Below are 21,319 nucleotides of genomic sequence, written 5' to 3'. Positions count from 1 at the left end.
CTATATGTGCAAAAATGACAGAAAAGCATGGCTTACTCTTGCTTGAATTATATCCAGTCCTGGATCTCAAAAATGTAAACAGAAATGGGAGGGATATCAAACCCATTGAATAATTTATGAAGTATCAAATCTATCCACATGCCAAACAAGAAAATCATCAAAAGGGAATATGAGTAAAGCCTAATATATGCACCAGAGAATTGTGCAGTGTTGACACAGTTTGAAGATACTAGTACTCAACAATGAACTGTGGTGAGGCTGATTTCCTGGATATTGGTGAGCCAGGTTCCAAACCACCTTACAAAAATATATTTAACAATAGATTATATAAACAAAACTCTGAATCTCAAAATTGTTGATCAATTTAAGTTTTTGAGGGAAAAATGTAATCATATTTTTGTGGTTTTCATTTTGCTTTTATTTTAGATAACATAATAACTTTTATTAATATGTTATCTAAACATAAGCCAGTTTCCCCAAATGTCTTTATAGTGTGTTCTGTATATGGATCAAGAAAACAACACATCTCTTTCACTGGTCTCCATCTCCATCCCTTCTAATTTTTTCCTGTGTAATTATAAATACATACTTGCTTATTTTTGTGTAGAAAGCATTTATCATCTTGTGAAAAGGTCGTTTTAAAACTGTTGAATCAAGACAAATTAAAATTGATCAATGGTGATCAAATATCATAGGGGAATTTCAATTTCCTATTAAAAACAATTTCAATAATATCCATAAATACTCATAATATTACTAAAATCAGTGAATACATTTCAGGCCGTTCAAAGCCATCTAAAATTAAGTGTTATTCCAGATAGAGACTAGGATGAATGGGTAATTTAGTCTTAATAATTCTTGAGGTTGAAGAGGGAATTCAGCACTTTAGTGTGAATGAAATTTTAGATACTAAAGGCTGAGTCCTTAATTATGTTATGCAGAGCCTTGCAGAGGCTTTCTACTAGATTATGTAAATTGTTGTAGAAATCATCAGAAAGATCAACAGGACAAGTTTTCCAATTATACATTATGTATCTTAATTAATATATGATCCAGCAGCCATTAATATCCTATGATAAAATGTCCAGTTATGAAAACTTAAGCATGTAGAAGCTTGTTATATTTTTCTGAAAAGAAAATAATATATTTATTAGGAAAGCAAAACTTATTGGCATGGGGCACAGGAAACAGTGATTTAACAGCATGGTAATAAATAATGTTTTTAAAGACCTTCTCCAGACCTCCCTGAAGCTGCTGACAGTCATTGCAGGACTGTGTGTACTCAAAGAGCAAAAAGTAGAATTAAGTTGTTGCGTTTACCACTGTGTCTATCTACCCAAAAGAAAAATTGTATTGCCATTCACAGTAAACTCCAGAAGGACCAGATAGGCTGTAAGTAGTGTGCTGAGGGGCATCTGCTGTTTAATTTGTGTGTAATTGGACAGTTATTATAGGTTTTAACCTACTTCTGGTGAATGGCTTCCTTCCTTTCCATTGTTCTTCTCGACCTGCTAATACAGATGTAGCCAAAAAAGGGACAGTTTGGGCCTCACTGCAATCCAGGCTTTTACTGAAAAGCTATGGTAGAACTCAGTCCAAGGCTTAGCAGCTCAAGAGTTTTAACTGAAGGAATTCTGCTCTAAATGTTTGAAGAAGATTGTCTTCAGATCCTTCATTTTACTGTCTCAACTCAAACTTTTGAGCATCCTTTCCATATTTAAAGAACAAAACCAAAGGAAAGAAGGAATTTTTAACGTGTTATGGTTTTTATTCCAGTTAAAAACGCCTCAAGTGTTGTTAAACGATCATTTCGTGCTTTTGGAAATACTAGGGAAAGTTCTAGGCATTTTAAATTTTGCTGTTTAGTGTTTAAGTCAGTATAAATTTTGCCTCTTCATGTTTCTGAAAGATTTGTCACACACTGTTTGGTCTAAAGGCCCCAATTCTGAAGGGCTTTCTGTCTAGAGGATTGGTGTTGGCCTCAAGGATGCAATGAGCTTACCTGTCAGGTGAAATTCCATTATCATATGTTTGTAGCTCTCAAATTTTGCAGAAAAAAAAGTAGCTGAATTATTTCTCATGCTAAAATGAAAATCTTAGCCCGTATTTCTCTAAATGTTAGTTCAACACTTAGAAAAAATACCCTGTAGTTTAAAGCAGGATGTGAAGGTTGTGATATCAGTTGAATTCTAGCTAAATGTTCCTATGATGATTTTCAGTAGATAATTTATGTTAGCTAGAGGGCCATTCTGTCATTCTCTTTGTAGAACGTTGATTCAGTTTTAAAATATTACCTCTGTCAGCATCCACTGTCACAGTAGTATATGAAGATGGTGTAAGAAGGTTCCTGCATTCAAAATTCCCTTTGAATCACCGTCCTGTTATTTTGAAATAAATCCAGATCATAAACTGAGATAATTCTTTGTTTTTGAAGGATGTCCTAGATACGTGTCAGTTAAGAGGGACATATATGGTAGGGCATAGCCTTTTTACTGTCACTGAAAACACTGAAAGTTTTGGCAAAGATATGACTGCCTGGGTCAACATCTGGATTTATATTTGCTACTTTACCTAAACCACTCATAATACCAACTGAAATGAAGATATTTCATGCAGATTTTGCAAGAATGTGGATTTTCAGATGGAATTCCTGTGGAAAGGATAACCTAGGCAGAGAACAAAAATTCCATGTGCTAACCTTGTAGGCTCATAAAATACTGGTGAATTTAACCTGTGCATACCTAAGTAGTGATACTTAAGCTAGAATTTTGACATATATCAGTCTCAAAAAATTAAATTCTCTCCTTTCCGAAAGTTTCAAATACTTTTATCCTGTCAGGTCCCAAAGGACCTGTCAGGTGGTCTGGTCTGAAATCACAGACAATACGGGTATAGATTTTATGGATCTCCTGGTATGCAACAATACAGAGTGTTCTCTGTGGCTGCTAAATGTGTACTGCTAAATGTGGGTTAAAGCTTAAGTTGCAGTAAGTGATGGGCCAGCTCATGGTTTGGTCTCTTAGGGAAGGGTTCATTCTGTAAAAAAATAAGGGTTCATTCTGTAGAATAGGCAGCTACTCAAAGCTGATGACTTTTTTAATATTCATGAGTGGAGATATATTCCTTCCATTTTGTCTTAGGTGTGTGATTTTTCAGGAATAATCCTGAAGCTGCCTATATGGTTTTCTATTTCCTAGACAGAAAAACGATTGATGTCAGGAAATAGCTCCCCCAAGGCTTTTTGGCACACAGTGAGAGAACAAATTGAGGAACATTATATCATTGCCTGTAACTTTTCACATTTTTATTTGTGTTCGTTAAGCTGTCACATGGTTTGGAAAGGCTCCTTTTCTTTCCAGTAAGGAAATAATTCCTGCCCTTTTTAAAAAATTATGGCAAAGCCTAGATTAAACACTTGAAAAAGCTCATCATTCTTAGCATTATCTTTACAGAGACACAAATATTTAGATCTCTCTTTTTTTTTTTTTTTTTTCAGAGAATATGCTACTTTCATGTCACTTTTCTAATATGCATTTTTAGGTAAAGCTCTTGAGTTAGTGTACAGTTTTTTAGGTTCATAAGTGACATACTGTTATTATATGCAGCAATAATTAACTCTTATTTAAGTTAAGTAAGTTGTTAAAAAAGTTGTTTCATTATCTGAGGCGTTTTGTTAACTTTTTTGCTCCATTGAAATCAGTTTTCAATTATAGTCAGTATCTGTTTCTTCAACATACTTGGCTATACATATACATATACACCCACATACATATATATATGCACACAATAATATATGTAGTTTCATTGCCTTGTATTATATGGTAATATGTATAAGGATGTCTAGGTATTTCAACAACATACTACACAAATTTAGGCTCTTTTTTTAATCCATATCAAATGCTGATATATATTTATATAGTGCAAAGTCTGTGATACTGATTCATTACATGGTTGTAATTAAAATACTTGAGTTCATTTTTTTATGTTATTCCATACTTTTTTTTCCTTTTTAGCTTCCCCATGGGTAGACAAAAGTCGAACTCCTAACAAAATAGATCTGTATGATGTACGCAGAAGACCATGGTAAACTTTCTTTTTAAAGGCTTGTTTAATATATATATCACTTTCTAGATGTTATTGTAAAAATCTTCTTTTCTGTTTATTTTTAATGATACTTAGCTTTAGATATTGTTGTTTTCTTTTTAAAACTAGTTAGTTTTTCTAAAGAAACAATTTTCAAATTATATATATTGTATGCAATATCCACTACAATTGTTGTACTATTGAATTACACGGACTTTTCATAGGAGGGTAGCTATCAAATAGATGTAAGACAGTTAAAAACTCTGATTTTGTGCCAACATCAGTTACAATCCTGAGTATTATACTGAACCATTCTTCCAGACTTTTGCAAATATTTAAAAACATGTCTCAGTGGTTTAGACCAGCAATAAAATAACTAGATGTGTAAAAGTTGGGAGAGCAGTGGGATTACTTCTCATGATTTTTTAATGTAAGCCTCTTGAGATATAAAGCATATTGATACTTGGATACAGTGGGATATATTTTTTTCAAAGAACTAAATATTTCTGCCTAAGCTGGGCTGAGCAATAATTCATCTATCATCAAGATTTTTAGCTCTGAAATAACATTCCTGCTCTTCAGTTACGTGGAAACAGTGAATTTTGATTAGTATATCCTACGTCCAGACTACTCTAATATGGTTTAGACTTAGATTTATTTAGGAGACGCAGCAAGAGAGGAGATAAAAGCACATGGGTTTTGTACCAGCTACAACAAGAGGATTTTTTTGGTTCAGCAAGTTGGAGTTTAGAGATCACAGAGTGTCTTCATTCACACACAAAATTGTTTATGCGAATTTGTGTAATTCATACCATTTCTTTATTTCAGGTATATCCAAGGAGCTGCATCTCCCAAAGACATGCTTATTTTAGTGGATGCGTAAGTGTTTCATGTCTGAATATTGTCATTAGTGGGATAAAAGTACTTTGACGCATTGAACGGATATCTGTATGCTAAAAAATAGAGAGGGAATTGTAAGGTCCTTGTATGCAAGGTTCAAAAATCGTGGTATGAGCAAAATAAATACTTAAAAGAAAATAGTTCCAAAAAGCCCAAACCAAACATGAAAGTTATTTAAACATAAGGCAAGAAAATGTGGGGTTTTTTTTTAAATCACTTCAATATTTTTTTCTGGTTTTAACTGATTAATTACATCAGCAATAAAGTGAATATTTCTCATGTGCATGCCAAGATTTTTGCAAAGCACAAACCTAAAAGCAAATGACTAGAAGCATTGTAATAGATGTGATAATGACTTAATGAGCCTGACAGATAAGAATGTGTGTGGACTTTGTGTGTTTTACGATACAGATTTTAAAATTGGTTACTATAAAACATTGTTAGAAAGCAAGGAAATAAATGAATAAAAGCTTGCTCTCTGCCTCAGCAAGACTTCTGTGGTGTAGGCAATGTTGAGGAGCTGAAAGGAGCATTGAAGCCGATGTGTCAGATTGCTTTGTGCTGAAAAGCTTCTGAGGCATAGAATTTGCATTTAATGCCTTTACACATGGTGAAGTGCTTTCATATCAGCACTGAGTTTTATCAACATTTGTTATTTCTTCACTTCAGCTTAGGGTTTGCCTTGAATCAAAGAAGCTGTCATTTGTGTCTCTGGAAATCCAGAGCTTTAAATCTGTGTGTAGGAGTATAAAATGTTTAGATAATGCGTTGGTTGAAGGTGGTAAACTCAGATTTCTTGAAAAGGAAATAAGTAAAGGATGTAGCATTATGACCTCCTCTAAGGCACAGGGACTTTTTATGCCAATTTTGGACCTTCTTTAATAGTTATAAATAATTTAGTAACACCAATGAAAAATTAGAGAATTCAGGAATTAAATTGAAGTCAGGAATTAAATTAAATTTTAGCATGAAATTTGGTGAGAGTTCTGGTGGATGCTCTGTATTTTATGTTATACACAATATTTGCTGAATTCAACTTTTTTATTGGGGATTTTTTTTAGGAGTGGGAGTGTCAGTGGATTGACATTGAAGCTGATCCGCACGTCTGTCATTGAGATGTTGGAGACCTTGTCTGATGATGACTTTGTGAATGTAGTTTCAGTGAGTATCTCTGTTCTTTCCACAAAATTTGCATTGTCAACAAAGCCAAAAGCAAACTATTTTTAATACCAGATGTGAGATACCTGAATGTTAAGCTGCAAAGAGGCTTAAAATATATTGCATTTGTTTTCTTATAAAATAAAATGAATGTCCTAGATTTGATATTATACATACATTTGAGTGAAGGGCAAAAGTAATTTAAATAAACTCCTGCACAGCCAAATTCTCCTTTCCAATATCATTCTATGGTCTGTATAAAACCTCTCCCATTTGATTAGTATATGTAAATTCTCTTCAAATAATTGCTGGTTCCCAGATGTTCTACGCAGAAGATATTTGGATTGCTCATGTTGTGGTGACTTTTTTTTGGGGGGGTGGGGGTTTGTTTTTTGTTTCTGGTTTGTTTGTTTGATTGTTTGTTTTGGTTTTGGTTTGGTTTTTTTGGTGGGTTTTTTTGTTTGGTTTTGGTTTTGGTTTTTTGTTGGTTTTTTTTTTTTTTTTTTTTTTTTAAATTAAGCTATTCAACTGTATAGTTTTGATTCTCAGGATTTAGGATGAGAGCACTGGCATATTCTTAATAAAAAAAGACAGCCTCAATGATGAGTAACTGGAATGATTTGGAAATAATTTTCAGCTTGTAGATTCATGTTGTAGCCAGCCTGAGTGAGAAAGACCTGAAATGTAAATAAAAGAAATCTTTTCTCAAACCACTTCATGGATTGCTGATACAGTCTAGCTAGACCTTTCTGCAAGGAACATACAAGTGCTTACTCTCAATTATGTTTCCTTTGTTAAAGTTTTTAACAGTGGTTAAGACAATTTTCCTTGGTCTGAATTAGAGTGGAAAAAAAACCCTGATGTTTTTTATTATTGTTGTTAAAGGAAATAAGCTTCTCTCTAATGGTATTGGGGAGTTGAAATCTTCTTAGTTTCACTGGCTTAAAAAAAAGAAAAAAAAGATTGTAATCCTAATCTGATGGAAATTGATTACTATGTTCAGTGGATCTGTGCCAGCTTTTACTACTGGAAAATCTGAAACCCTACTACCTCTTGATTTACGCATATTTCCAAACTATTTTGTTACATTTGCTCCAAGATGACCAAAAATAGTTTATGTTAATGCTCAACCTTCCTTAGGCTCTGAGTATTTTATTAGCTGAGGTTCAGTATTACTCTAATGAGGCCTCAAGGCTGGATTTGTGTCAAAAAAGGACCAAAAATCCTTAAATATTTTCTACAGTATATTTCTTTCCCCAGGGGTTTGTTACTTATAATATGTAAGGACATTTTTTTTCCTTTTGAATGAACTTTAATGGCTCACATCAGAAATTTGATTGCAGAACCAAAGAGGACATTTTGTTTATGTTGTTTCCATCGTCAGTGGAGGACAACAATCACAGAAATGTGCATAATAGAACATGGCATCTCTAAATCTTTCATGATGTGCCATTTGATGTTGTGTCCTTATAATTTAAAAGTCTTTATTAAAACTTTTCAGTATTATAATTACTTGTGTAAAACCTATGGTTTCATGTATTCAAATGACTTATGAATGGAATTGTGGTGGAGGTGTTACAACATATATATATTTTATTTCTGTAATAGACAAGAAATTATATGCTATAGATAGGAAACAAATGTTTGTACTACTGTAAAGAAATTTGGTCTGTTTGAAGATTTTATTTTTAAATATTTCTTTTGTTTTTAAAGATTTGGCAGAATCAGTTGAACAGTTGGACTAGATAATGTTTAAAGTCTTTTCCAACATAAATGATTCTATGACTCTATTCTCTTGATTCACAAAATATTTCATAATGGAGTAGGTATACCTAAAGTCCGACTCCAGTGCTTTCTTAATAAACTCAACACACAAAATAGCAACTTAAACATTTTGTTCTAGGTGAAGTAAATCCATATTTATTAAATATTTTTTAAAAAATATTCATGTGTTGCATATTTTTGCTTAAGAACATTTTCCCCTGAAGTGTCCCAGTATTAGACATAATAGGCTAATCAAAAACTCCAAAGAGCTAAGTGAAATATTCCATTAATACAGCATTAGCATAGGGATATATGAAGACTACCACCAACTGGACATTATCTACAATTTTTCTTTCCCTCATGGATCTTTTGACCTAAAATGTGACAGTTGTTTTATGGCTTGTTAGCTTTAATAACCATGGAGTCTTTGGTCTGGGGTTTTGAGTTAACTAGAGAGCTGTTTCACTGCTAACCTCTGCCAAGATGTTGTCCCACAAAGCGCATATGCACGATGATTCATGCCCACAACTGAAAGACACAGATTTGAGCTCATGTCAATCACTTCTTAAAAGTGACAGGAGGATTTAAGGAACTGTGCCTTGTATATGAGGAAATCCTAGGGAAAAAAAAAGCTTAAAAGTAGATGGGCTAAAAGCATTACTTCTACTGAATAAACATAGCTCCTGCATTTATTTCCAGGGAAGGAAAGGTTGAATGAGCTATTAAGTCATAAAAAGATAGCCAGGGGTTAATATATCATGGTTTCCTTTGGGATTTGCATGTTCCTTATCTGAAGTGCTGTGCTTTGTTGCAGGGAGAAAACCTGCTGTTTGAAAGGGCTTAAATGTGTGAGTAATACAGCTGTTTTCCCACTAATCCGGTTACAGGCTTTGATAGCAGCGAGCAGTAGATGACAGGGGCAGCAATTCCATCCCAGCACGTCGTGATTTAGTGACTTGGTTTCAGATGTTGACACAGGGAGTGTAATTTGTTTGTGATTGTGGGCAGTGTGCAGGGGAAATGTATTTCAAATCTGCAGAGGTGAAGAAAACCACACAAAGGAGAAAACTCCCTTACAGCAACAGATGTGTTAAAGGTCAGGAGCTGTTGTACTTTTTAAATTCCCTTAGCCTTTGTAAAAATCCAAACTAGTATTTACTGTTTAGGAACTAGAAATTAAAGGTCATGAGCATATGAGATAGAACATAATCATATTCTGGGAAAATGGAAAGCTCATCTGCTCTTCTGAATTCTGCACATTGAGTAAACTCAGAAGGAGATTTCTACATTAATTGATTTCAAAGAAAAAACTGTGCACCTAGCCTATGAAAGTATTGTTGGGGATAAAAAAAGAAAACAAAAACAGTGGATGATACACTGATTTTTAATAGCAGTTTTTCATGCAATTCTACAGCTCAGTTGTTGCAAACCTGTTTACTCTGTCTCTCTTACTCCTGAGTTGAAAAAATCTTTATTCCTTCCTAATAAAAATATTTAAATATGCTACCAGAGAGAAAAGAAAATTTTGTAAAAGTTTTTTCAGTATATCAAGTGCTCCTTTTCCTTTCTGCTACATGATCCATCCTGTATTCTGCAGTTCATATTACACCTACATTATCTTAAATACAAGATTTTTTTTTTTCCTTCTGGGAACTACTTTCTTAAGTTTATTTTAAAAATTAACCAACATGCCATGGGTGGAAACCTTAGCCTGAAAGAGAAGGAGAAGGATGCTAAATTCTACAGCCATGTACTATGTCATGCTTTGTACTATCTTTGCCAGAAATTTTAGCTTTGTATGAGGGTACTTCCATTCAGTTGGCAAAAGCTTGAAGATTTTTATTTAAAAATAACTTAAAGTTTGTTTCCTCTATTATTTCAATGTAATGCTTTAGTGGACCTGAAATTTAATTGCATTCTAAAATGAGCGGTATGAGCTTTTTTTTATTGTGTTTTTGAATGTTGACCCAGAAAATTTCAGTGCTGCTAAGTTTTTCCAAACAACATCAGCACTTGAGGGAGAAATTAAACATGATCATGGTGTCAGTGGCACTGAAATATTTCTTTTGGTGGATCTAGAGGAAATGAGGATTCCTGTATGAAGGGGTTTGCTGATGTGCTTTGTTTCTTTCTCATTTTCCTTAATGGACAATACTGAGGAGAAAATCTGAAGATGCTTATCATCTTTTTCATTATTTGACAAATGAAAAACTAGGTAGAGAATCAGATTCCCTCTACAATAAGTGTGTCTGCATAAGAACCTCTCTTAGTGGTTTAATCTTGAAGCATTTCAGGTAATGAATCATGGTAGCTGCAATTAAGTGTACAGGCTCCTCAGCATTATAACTGTGTGAGGCAGTAAACAAATACATGTAATTCCTTTCTTTTGGCAGGGGAATGTGGTTTGGATTTTTTCCCTAGTCACTAAAAAGTGATAGAAGCAAGTTTAGGTCTGTGTTGTGCTTCCTGATTCTCTTAAAAGCAATCCATCTAACTGACCTTTCAGTTTCTCTTAAATTGAATGGTTCATTTTCAAGAAAAGGGCAACAATAGCTGCAGATAAACACATCTTCATAACAATGTTCCTTAATGGAAAATCATTAGCATTACTTAATGGTAGGTCATTATCTTGCATCTACCATTTTCAAGGAGCAAGTGAATTAAATGTGGGTTTTTTTTCATGCAGGTATCTTTAATAAGCACTGTAGTTGCAGGGTTAAAAAAAGCTCAGAGAAGTTGTGATCAAAATCTAGTATTTAATTTCTGCATTGCTAATAATTTTAGGTAAAGCAAGGCTATGTGTCTATGGAAATAGGTGTAGGGGAAATAGATCTGGAAGACACATTTAGGAAATGTAATGAAGATGAGTATTCTGCAAATAACTGAAAAAATCTGGGAATTATGGAAGCCAAGGGATTATTAAGAAGTTGGAAAGAAATTTCTTTTTAGCAGCAGGAGTTACAGTGGTATAAACAACATCATGGAATGTTTTTGCTGCTTGTAGAATTGTGTTTCTTTTTGACCTCTCTCCAAAAGGAAAGTCAAGCAAGGAGTCAGTAAAGATCTGTTAAAAGTCTTTCAGGGGGAGCTGGAGTTGAGAAGAATATTAGGGTAGTGAGGATATTATATTAGCTGACTTTTTTGAAATGAGATTGACTTCAGTGGGACCCTGATCCTCAGGAAAGCAAATTACACAGTTCGTTGTCAAGAAAAAGAAGTGAGGGACCACTGGGACTCAAACTTCTTGCAATCTTCATCAGACATGATGAGCTAGAAATGCTTGTACAGCTTCAGTGACATGGCTAGAGACAACTTTTCATCTAAATAATGTATGGATTGATGGTTCATTTTCCCTCTTGGAAGGCAAATTGTAAGTGTTTGAACTCGGATTTTGACTGTGTGACTCCTGTCTTGTGGCTGAATAGTGTTACATATTTGTGGAACATATCAGTAATTTAACACAGAAAGGATTGGCTCAGATTTTACAAAAAATATTATAGGTGTCTTCTCTGAGGACATAAAAGTGTTTTGGAGTTGATTGCTTGGCTCTAGAAAGCATCTTCTGACACACCTGAGTGCACCATCTGGGAAGCTGGGTTTGAGACATGCTCTCCAAATCACAGAATTTGAGCTTTTTTTTGGTTGTTCTGGGGTGCAGAGATAAATAGTCTAATGACTGATGTCAGCACAGATGAGAAGTGCTGTTGCTGGGGAAGCTCTTGTATCCATAATTTCTCAAACCTGTCAGGTGAAAACACTGCAAGAGGCACCAGTTGAAGCCAAATAAATTTGACTGGCATATAACTAGTTAAAATGCGTTAAAAAATTCCAATAAAAGATTCTTATTATCTTCATATCAATATTTAATGCCTTTCTGGAAGATGCACTTTAAGCAAGCATCTACCACTAAATGTAATTATTATGGTTTATTGCAGAAGTTGCCAAGGGATTTTTAATGACCAGTGATAGGTGGGTGGTGAGACAGTATGACAGAGGTCAGATTGGAATGTCTCATTGCCCCTTTTAGCCTTAAATCAGGAATATGTAAAGATCTTGGTTCGGTGGGTGGGTGAGGGTTTTTTTCGTTTTGTTTTGTCCTGTCAACTTGGACAGAACAATGTCAATTGTCAATGTTTGTCCACTGACAATTGACAATCATCCATCTTAGTTGTTAATGGACTGGAAAGTACTTCATTACCTTTGGGTGATAAAAATATTCAAAATAGTAAATATTGCAAAGCTTTCATCTTTGCAAACAGGGAATACATGCCAATTACTTTTTTCTTTTCTCTATATACTTAACAGTTTTGCCATGTCTAGCTAGCAAAAGACATGCTCGGTAGTTAAGCTTTCTCTTATCTTTAGGGTAAGTAAAATTTTCTTGTTAACTTTATTTTAACATGCCCTACAATATTGCCTGTGCAATACGACCAAATGGCAATTACTTATATAAAGCAGACATATACAGAATAGTCTGTGACAGAGAGGTGAAAATGAAGTGTTACTTTTCTGTCCCAGTGATAACATTCCTTGTGGTACTTGCTTATGTTTCTTCTGGAATATCTGGCTTAAAATAATAATGTCAGTGTGTAAAAACCAATATAACATAAACATCATGTCAGTTCTGATCTCTCTGAGAATTACAGCTCGGACCAGGACCATCTCCAGAGGCCAAGTTACCACATTCACCTCAGAAATGTGCACAAGCTACTAAGCCTTTGTAACACTACAGCCAGACACATCCCACACAGAAGCGACTCATGTTTTTATTCAAGGACCATCTGGACTTGCCTGATATATTGCTACAGGATTTAGAAAGAAAGAATGTGTTTGAACTATTTTTTTCTTAATTTCTCAGTTAAACTGAGAGTTACATAGCTACAAATAAACCTGACAAACCTTTAGAAGCTTAAGTTACTTTTCTTTTAGAATTACAAATTAATAACCAACCCTTCTGAACTCTGCAATTTATTTGTTTATACATCTATTATTTTACCTATTAGGGGAAAGCATATCATGCCAGATTCAAAACCCCAAGAGAGCTGAGGCTGCTGCAGCTCTGTGCCATATATCCTACCAAATGTCTTCCCAGCTGGCACAATATACATGGAGCACAGGTATATACACATACATACATTACATATATATATATATATATAATATATGTAAATCAGGCAGTTCAGGCAGATAACACAAACAAATGCAGAACATTCATGTGAACACATACGCAAGTTTCACTATTAGAGACTTCTAGGACCAGCCCTTCTGTTTTACACAAATTTTTCATCTCCAAACCAACTAAATTCATCTCCTTACTCTTACTTAAGGTTTCTTCTCTTAAATATTCCATACTAAGTTCTGTGCAAACCTGAAATGCGCTTCACAGGTATTAACTGTAACTTTAGCTTACCATGGAAAGAAAATGTTCAAAATATGTGTAAGATTGACAAAATAAAAATGGAAAGATTTGGAAAAGAAATAATACAAATTTAAAAAGAAGATCTGTTTAATTTTGCATCAGTCACAAAATGTTAATTTTAGGGAATAGAGTGCTTGAGTGCATGAAGAGCCAAAGGGAATGGAAATAAGAAGCTCAAATTCTACATTAGGCTGTCAGGAGCTGGAGAGTTGCTGGAAACTGCATATTTATTACTGTACAATATAGCTGACTAGAGAAGTCACCTCCATTCCTACTTTCAGGGATTGCTTTGGGCATCAATACACATTTTTATTGTTTCCTCTTGTCAAATGTCAGGGAGTCAGACTTTTAACAAAACATGGCATGGGCATCTGTGATTTTCAGAATAAATCTGAATTCTATAATATATTAGTAGTATTTAAAAAGAGGAGTTTATAAAAAGTAGTATATAAAAACAAGTATTTAAAATGTGTGGTTTAGTGGCATATGAAGTGATTTGATAGCTCTACCTCATGGTTCCACTGGCTAATAAATCTGTTGGCTCTTTCCAGTTTCTTCATTTTCAGTAAACCACCAATCTTACTGAAGAGGCTCCTGCTTTGTCAGACATATCATTGATCTTGGGATGTTTTATGGCATGTCAGATGGTGGACCAAAAATGCATTGCTGATTCAGCTTTCCAACTAGGAGACTATTATCAGGAAGTGTTGTGACAATGTAATTAAAAATTTTTACAGGAGAATGGTTTCTTCAACAATAAACTCATTCCTTACCAGTTCTGAAGACGCTGGGCTGGGCTGGATTTAGTGGTTCCTCTAAAGAAAAATTACTTCCCATATTAGTAAAAAAAGAAGAAAATGCAGGCTGTCCTGAAGTTTTGAGATGAGGTGGAGGCTATTTGTTCTGTGACCCCCCTTTTAAAAATATATATTCTATAACAATCATCTCTTTTTTAGGTAATAATTATGTGTGCCAGTGTTGTAGTTTGGAGTGAATCTAAAGGATCTCCTAACTTAAGCAAAGCATGAATGAAATATTCTTTGAGTTCTCAAGTCTCACACTTCCAAGACTCACACTTTTCCCTCTTGCCTCTCACTTCCTGCCTTAGCAGCCGCATCTCCCATGTCAGCAGTGTGCTGCTGCAGCCTCCTCACTGCTCTGGAGCTCCAGGCACCTGCCCACCCAAGCACAGTTCTCTGCCCTAAAAGGGGGACAGGCACTTTGGAGTCAAGATGTGAGAATGCAGAGGTGATTCTGTAGCCCCTGCTGTCCCTCTGCCATGTGAGCTGATGCTAAAATGCATCTCTGTCTTGTAACTTCTTGCAGCAATTAAACATTCATCTTCATACCCTGAGTAGCCACCTCACATATCAAGAGAATCTATAGGTAATAGTTTAATACTTAAAGCTTTCTCTCTGATGACCAGTGAGGGGACGTGAGGAATGTCAGGGGAGCTCAGTGTGGGCATTAGAAAAATGTTCTTTGCTGAGAGGATGGTCTGGCACTGGAACAGGCTCCCGTGGGAGTTGGACATTACTCCAAGCCTGTCAGAGTTCAGGAAGTGTCTGGACAATGCTCTTAGCTCTGTGGTTTAGGTTTTGGTAGCCCTGCATGGAGCAGGCTGTTAGACTTGATGATCATTGTGGATCCCTTCCAACTTGATATGTTCTCATGATTCATCTTTTTGGCAAGGGTGTTTCATGTTTTAAACCCCTTGAATTGGACTGAATAAAGATTCTCCCTGTCAAGTGATAACAGAAAAATGTCTAAAAAATAATTTTCTAGAAAGTTTCTTCCCGTTATAGCTCTCTACCCCTGTGCATCTGGGGAGCAGTGCCATGGAGGGCAGGCTGCAGGGCTGCAGCACTACAGCAGTGCTGTCGTTTAGATCAGCAGCTTTCCCTGGGAGATGCTGAAGTTTACAGTACTGAATTTTTCAGTAGAAGTCACAAGCACACGATTTGAAGTAAATAATACATGCTAACTTAGCCGCAGCAGCATAAAAAGACCATAAATTTCACCTTGCTAAGCAAACATCAGCCTACACTGATGCTCAGTGTTGGAACTCTGAGATTGGCAGTGCAGCATTTTACTTTATGGCCTGAACATTAATCCTGGGGTACTTAGTGGGAGATCTGCTGATTTATGCAGAGATAATAATATTGGTTATAAAGGTTAACAAAGCTAACTGAGAGCAGACTTTGGCCTTGTGTTTGGTCATTTCCCTGATATTTATCTTATATTATTCTGCCATAAAATATTATTATATTTTTTCCACAGTTATTTATTGAGCTAACAGTTATATTGTTGAATTCTGTGAATTCTCATGTATGATGAACATATATATATGTTTAACAGTGAAGAGAAATGTGATACATTTCAAATCTCAGGAAATGCCAATAGTGCAAATTGACATATACTCCAAATTTTGTTTCATTGATACTTGAAATCCAATTTAAGAAATGCAGGTGTTCTCCTTCTCAGCACAAGAATAAGTTTCTTATATTTTCTCTACCTTGTATCTGTAGGATTGTACTGAAGACTGTCTGTACATAAGTCATAGAATAAGAGAAATAAGTTATTCTATAGCAAGGTATGATATCTGAAAATAATATGTGAACTTTGATATCACATATTATTTTCTCTCATGTCACATTACAAACCTTTATTGCTTGAACTGCCTCAGATTTTCTGTGTACTGAGAATTTACATGGGAATAAAACTTTGCAAATTGCCTTCATAGTATTCTCTAAATGGGTTCTGATAAATATTTATAATATGTTCTCACTGCTCAAATTCAGATTCTAACTGGCCTTATTCAAGATTCAGTTATTCTTGGGATTAACCCTGAAATCCTATTACCAAGCCTAAAGCAGCAGGGGAGAAAAAAAAAAAAAAGGAAAAGAAAATGACAAAGCCGGATTTAGCTACAAAATGAAAGCCTGGTGAAATCAGATCTATTTCACTATTGCTCATTTAATACATATAGATACAACTGGGTCACCAAACTGATTTAGCCACGAGGTAGAAGTAGCATAGCAACAAACCTCAGCAGATTGAAAGTCAGCAGCAGTAGTATCTGAGTAAGTCTTTAGCAAACTCATTATATTTTCCTCAAATTTCAGTTTTCCTGGAATGATGTTTTCGATTTATTAAGCTATTGGGATTTTGGCATTCTAAATGTTTTATCTTTATAGTGTAGAAGAGTAAAAGTTTAAGTGTAGAAATTAGTGCCTGGTTCAAGTTTATATGATTTTCTATAAAAGATAAATGCTTATGAATGTTTAAAAATCCAAAACTTAAATGCAGTTTAAGTCAGGTTTTCATTTCATGTAAAAAATTCTGGAAATGGAGTTTTTTCCTAGGGTTTTGTTGTTTGTTTGTTTTGATTTGTTTTGTTTTGGGTGGGGTTTTTGTTATAGTTTTTTCGAGTTTGGGTGGAGAGGGTTGGGTTGCTTTGTTTTGTTTTTTTTTTACTATTAACTTAGGTAATTCCTGAAGATTCTGATTAAACATGATATATTGAATCAATACTGACAGAAGAGGGAGGCAGTAGGTAAGGATGATTGGGAAAATCTGAAGTTTTACAAAGATCTGGTCCTACATACTTTATGTTGTCACTTCTACAGATTTTGGAGGCACAGAAGGACATTTAGAAACTAAGCTGATTTGCAGCTTTTCCATCATTTTCATCCTCCTCGGGTCAGGACCTTTTGTGTTCAAGATGTGGAAATATTCCTTCAAGGAAGAAGGATAGATTTTAATATTTGTGGTTTTTTCAGTAATTTAGAACATGAATATATTTTAGTGGTTTAGTTGAAATGAGAATTTCTGAGTCACAGAAAGCACCAATGTCCTCCACCAGAAATGTAAAATCCCACATTTCCTGGTACTTTTAAGACCAGTTCAACTTATTTTGTTTTAGTGCCACCTAGTGACTTAAACCTGAAACTTTTTTTGAAGTTTTCCATTTATTGGCGTTTGGTTTGGATTTTGCAATAATGAGACGCTTTACAGAAGATTTTATCCTTTTCAAACTGAATCACAGAATTCGTGCTGATTTCCTCTGTTTCTTCTTGTGAGGATTTATGTTAAGTTATTGCCACGCTTTTTGAGGAGTGCGATTTTCCTTAGTGGAATAATGTTTTTTCTGGAAAGCATCAATTGATGTTGACTGAAGCTTGCTTTCTTGATCATGTCAAACAATTAAACAACTGTACATATTTATAATTATGTATACATATATAGATAGATTTATATGAAGATGTCAGATACAGCTGAAAAAAAATTGATTGTCAGAAACAGAAATAAACACTTTCTGATAAAAAATAATGCCCCAAGTTATTATTCTTTGATTATTTAAAACATTTCTTTTTTGATGTTTTTTTCAAAGCCCACTTGTTTTTCTAGCATTAAATAAATGTGAAGTCTTAGTGTAATGAAGGGAAAGCTCTGTGTTTCCTTTCGTAGAAGAATCAGAATCAACTGAAATGTTTTATTTGTATTTAAATATCCTCCTACACTTGCCAACAGAATGTTTGATATTGAATTTTTTTGATTTATATCCCTTAAATTTATATCCTTAATATATCTCCTTGGGAGATGGAGATCTATATAGAACTATAGAGAGGGATAGATGGATATACAGAAGAGAATTGGAAATATTCATCAATTTATACATTGCTGTGAAATCAAGGATTTTTCTCTCACAGTTCTGCAGTCTTCAGAATAAATGGCATTAGCTGTGTGTGCATTTTGAAGAAGTTTAAGTGATAAAATGTTTATGAGAATTCAGGCGTTAAAACTTTGTGCACTGTTTGAATGTGCTGTTTAAATGGCTTATAGCAAAATAACTAATACTAGGTTAAAAGGCAAATTTGAGGATTTGGAATTCTTTGCACAAAGAAAAGGGAAAAAGCATATTCTTTTAGTGGGGAATTAGGATTAAGACTTGTGGCCATGCCTTTGCCTTGGATTTACTTTTTTATTTCCTGTTGCTTCACTTAACTCAGAACTTTTCTCATTTCATTGGTGAGAAATTTCAGAAGGAGTCCAAGATACTGAGTAATATTTGAAAATAACTGTGATGTTAAAGTGTGGCTGTCCCTGGGATTTATATGCTCTGTGTAACTTTCTAAAGTTTGTCACCTTTGGAGAGGTTGGCTGGTATCTGCAAAGGGCAGATTTATAAAATAAGTTCCCTATAGACAGGGTAGTTTGTATCTGCTAGGCAGGTAATGTATTAAAAAGAATGTAGTTTCAGAATGGAGCCCCACAATATATTATGAATTATTTGGTTTGGGTTTGGTTTTTACTGATGTATTTTGTTTCCTGATTTTTTTTTTTTCCAGGCTGATCGATCGCTTTGATCTTTCTGCTAAACATCTCAAATGTTTTATCAGTCCCTGTATATCCCAGTTCTGAATTCTGATACTTTCTTTCTTCATTTCAGATGTTTTCTCCGGGGAGAGGGTTGTTTCTCCCCACTTCTTTTGCCTTACACTGCCCTCTTAATGAAAACACCTGTCTGTAGCATCTTGTTATCAGTTTTTTAATCTGCATATCCACAAAGTCTTTGGCCTGGGACCATATATAGGCAATAAATCAGTATTTCTGCTTCACTTCCCTTGAATTTCCCAGTAACCAAATGTTCCGATAGCAGTTTTAGTAACCTTATTAGAAGGATTTCCAGGTTGAGACTGTGGAAAAGAGGAGGCTTTTAGCAGTGCATAAGTTACTATTCTGGAATTAGAAGAGGTTTTCAGAACAACATCTCCTTGTTTTCCATAAATTCCTCTCCTGGGGCACTGTGGATTGCAGAGGTCCATGTGGCTGAAGGATCCCACAGCTCAGTGGGACTACCCAAGGGAGGGAAAAGGTCTCAAGCTTAGATCTTTTGCTGCAGTTCTGTATAATTTTTCACTGTTTTGTTGGGGTTTTTTTTTCACTTGGTTTTCACAAATTGATCCTTTTGTGAGTCAGAAGATAAAGTCCTTGTAATACTGTCAGATTAGTGTTTCTGTTCCAGACCTTCTCCAGAATGACAAAGTTCAAGCAGCATTAGGCCCAAAGCCCTTTGTTTGGACTTTCATGATAAGTTGATTTGGTTTTCTTTTATTTCAGGTTATTGAGTTGCCCCATATATGGCCGAAGATTGTACTGGTGGTCTGAGGTCAATGAGGTCAAGTTCTCTTGGCACATTTTGTGCCCCAGTAGAAGGCTTAGCTATTCCTGCCCAAACCTGTGAGGAGGAGGTCTTAATTTCCTCAGGACAGAGGATTGTTCTGGGACATCCCAAAGGTGGAAATTGCTAAAGGATATAAATAAATGGGTAACTGAGAAATAATCCAGTGGAAACTGCATTAGATCCTTTACCTTGAAGGTACAACTACAAGACAGATTTAGTTATATTAATACTTCATGATGCTTTAAAATAAAAGCTCAAGGTTACCCTGTTTCCCATGTTTTATAACTGTTTTGCTGCAAACCTCTCTTATTTTAGCTTAGACAAGGAATAAGTTTTTCATATAGTTGAAAAAACAGAGGCTACCATTGTTGGTGACAGACTCTATAGAGTAGCTTTACATTTTAGCCAGTTAATGGCTTGCCTTTAAATGTCATATGTTGTTTTGTAAGTGAATCACTGAGCCCATGGCTTAATAAAAAATCAATTTATTTCCTTTTTACCAGTAGCACTTTTGTTGGATATGTTTATATTTACTGCAATAATTAGGGGGAATGCCAGCCTGATAAATACACAACTGACATATTTCACATAGATACACTGAGAACACTTTGTTCAATAAAGCATAGGTTGTAATTACCTTAATTTTACACCTTTGACAGGATTTGATTTTGTGAGAACATGGGCTTTCTGAAATAGCAACTAATTTTTGAAAGCCTGCATGTTCCTTCTTCATTTTAACACTGAGTGATTGTGTTTTCAAGAAATCTTGTGAACTGAAATAAGCATCATTATGGTACTTAGGGGTCAAACAATATGACCAGTAATCAGTAAAGGCTTATAGCAGTTATTTTGGCTTTTAAATTAAGATGTGTAAATTTTTACACATCTTAATGTGTAAAAAATTATGGTGCCATTCTTGCTATTATGTTTCAGATAAACATAACTAAAAGCTCAGCTTGGCTAACTCTAAGTTTTGAATGATCCTGGTGTTTGTCACATATGGAAAGTGAGTTTTAAGGACGATCTGATGGCTTTTATAGTTGAAATCCTTCTATTACTTCAGTACTTTACTGGAGTTCAGATTAATTAAATTCACCCCTGAATTTTCTTTCCCCCTTTGAGCATTTTCATCAGTCAGTTTTGAGCCTTGTCTTCATCTCCTAGCAAACAGGGAAATGTTCATTCTGGAGGATTGCTGTTCCATCTACTGATTCCTTCATCTAATCAAAATCTCTGCTCATCTGCTTTTCTGACTGGCATTAACATTAATGTTGACTGATGTCTCTGCAAACAGCTGGCTCATACATCTGCTTAATTAAATTACAACATTTGCAGACTTTGGTTGATGGAACTCTCCATGCTACAAATGTGTCACTTCTCTCCTGCATTTTACATCAGTATTTGTGCATCTACAGATGCAGACGCTTTGGCTTGGCACTTTGTTCACTTAAGAGCATTTATGAGTACAGTGCAATGTTAGTGTAGTATTGCACAATTTCCTTGTCAGCTGCCTGCACAGTTTGAACCAGTATTCCTGAAAATATTTTAAAAAGAATTTCTGTATAATTTTATATGTGCTGGATACCTGACCTTCTTATAAATAATTATCCTGATATGTTTGCGGGACTGCTAGCAAGCAACTTAGACTGGCAGTTTAATGTTTGTGACATTCCAGGGAGAAATTTTCTCTTGTCACTGAATTTTCACTTGAACATCTAAACTGCTGTTTGCAATAGCCAAGACAAAACATGCACAGGCCATAGGATTAAACTCAGGATATATTTTGTATTAGGTTATTAAATAATTTC

The 21,319-nt window shown here is 34.8% G+C and overlaps 1 protein-coding gene across 3 annotated transcripts in view; it reads left to right on the top strand.

Moving 5' to 3' along the window:
- The window catches only part of CACNA2D1 (calcium voltage-gated channel auxiliary subunit alpha2delta 1), a 452,272-nt gene that overhangs the window by 264,865 nt on the left and 166,088 nt on the right, over positions 1-21,319 (top strand). For all 3 annotated transcript variants that reach the window (XM_066318753.1, XM_066318754.1, XM_066318752.1), the window contains exons 8-10: positions 4,014-4,083; positions 4,912-4,962; positions 6,045-6,144. In XM_066318753.1, the coding sequence (XP_066174850.1) occupies positions 4,014-4,083; positions 4,912-4,962; positions 6,045-6,144 (221 nt within the window). The remainder of the gene's footprint in view (positions 1-4,013; positions 4,084-4,911; positions 4,963-6,044; positions 6,145-21,319) is intronic.

The sequence above is a fragment of the Sylvia atricapilla genome, chromosome 5 (genome assembly GCF_009819655.1).
Source record: "Sylvia atricapilla isolate bSylAtr1 chromosome 5, bSylAtr1.pri, whole genome shotgun sequence".
NCBI classification, from domain to species: Eukaryota; Metazoa; Chordata; class Aves; order Passeriformes; family Sylviidae; genus Sylvia; species Sylvia atricapilla.
Note: the sequence above shows the minus strand (reverse complement) of the source record. Positions and strands in the feature narration are given on the sequence as shown.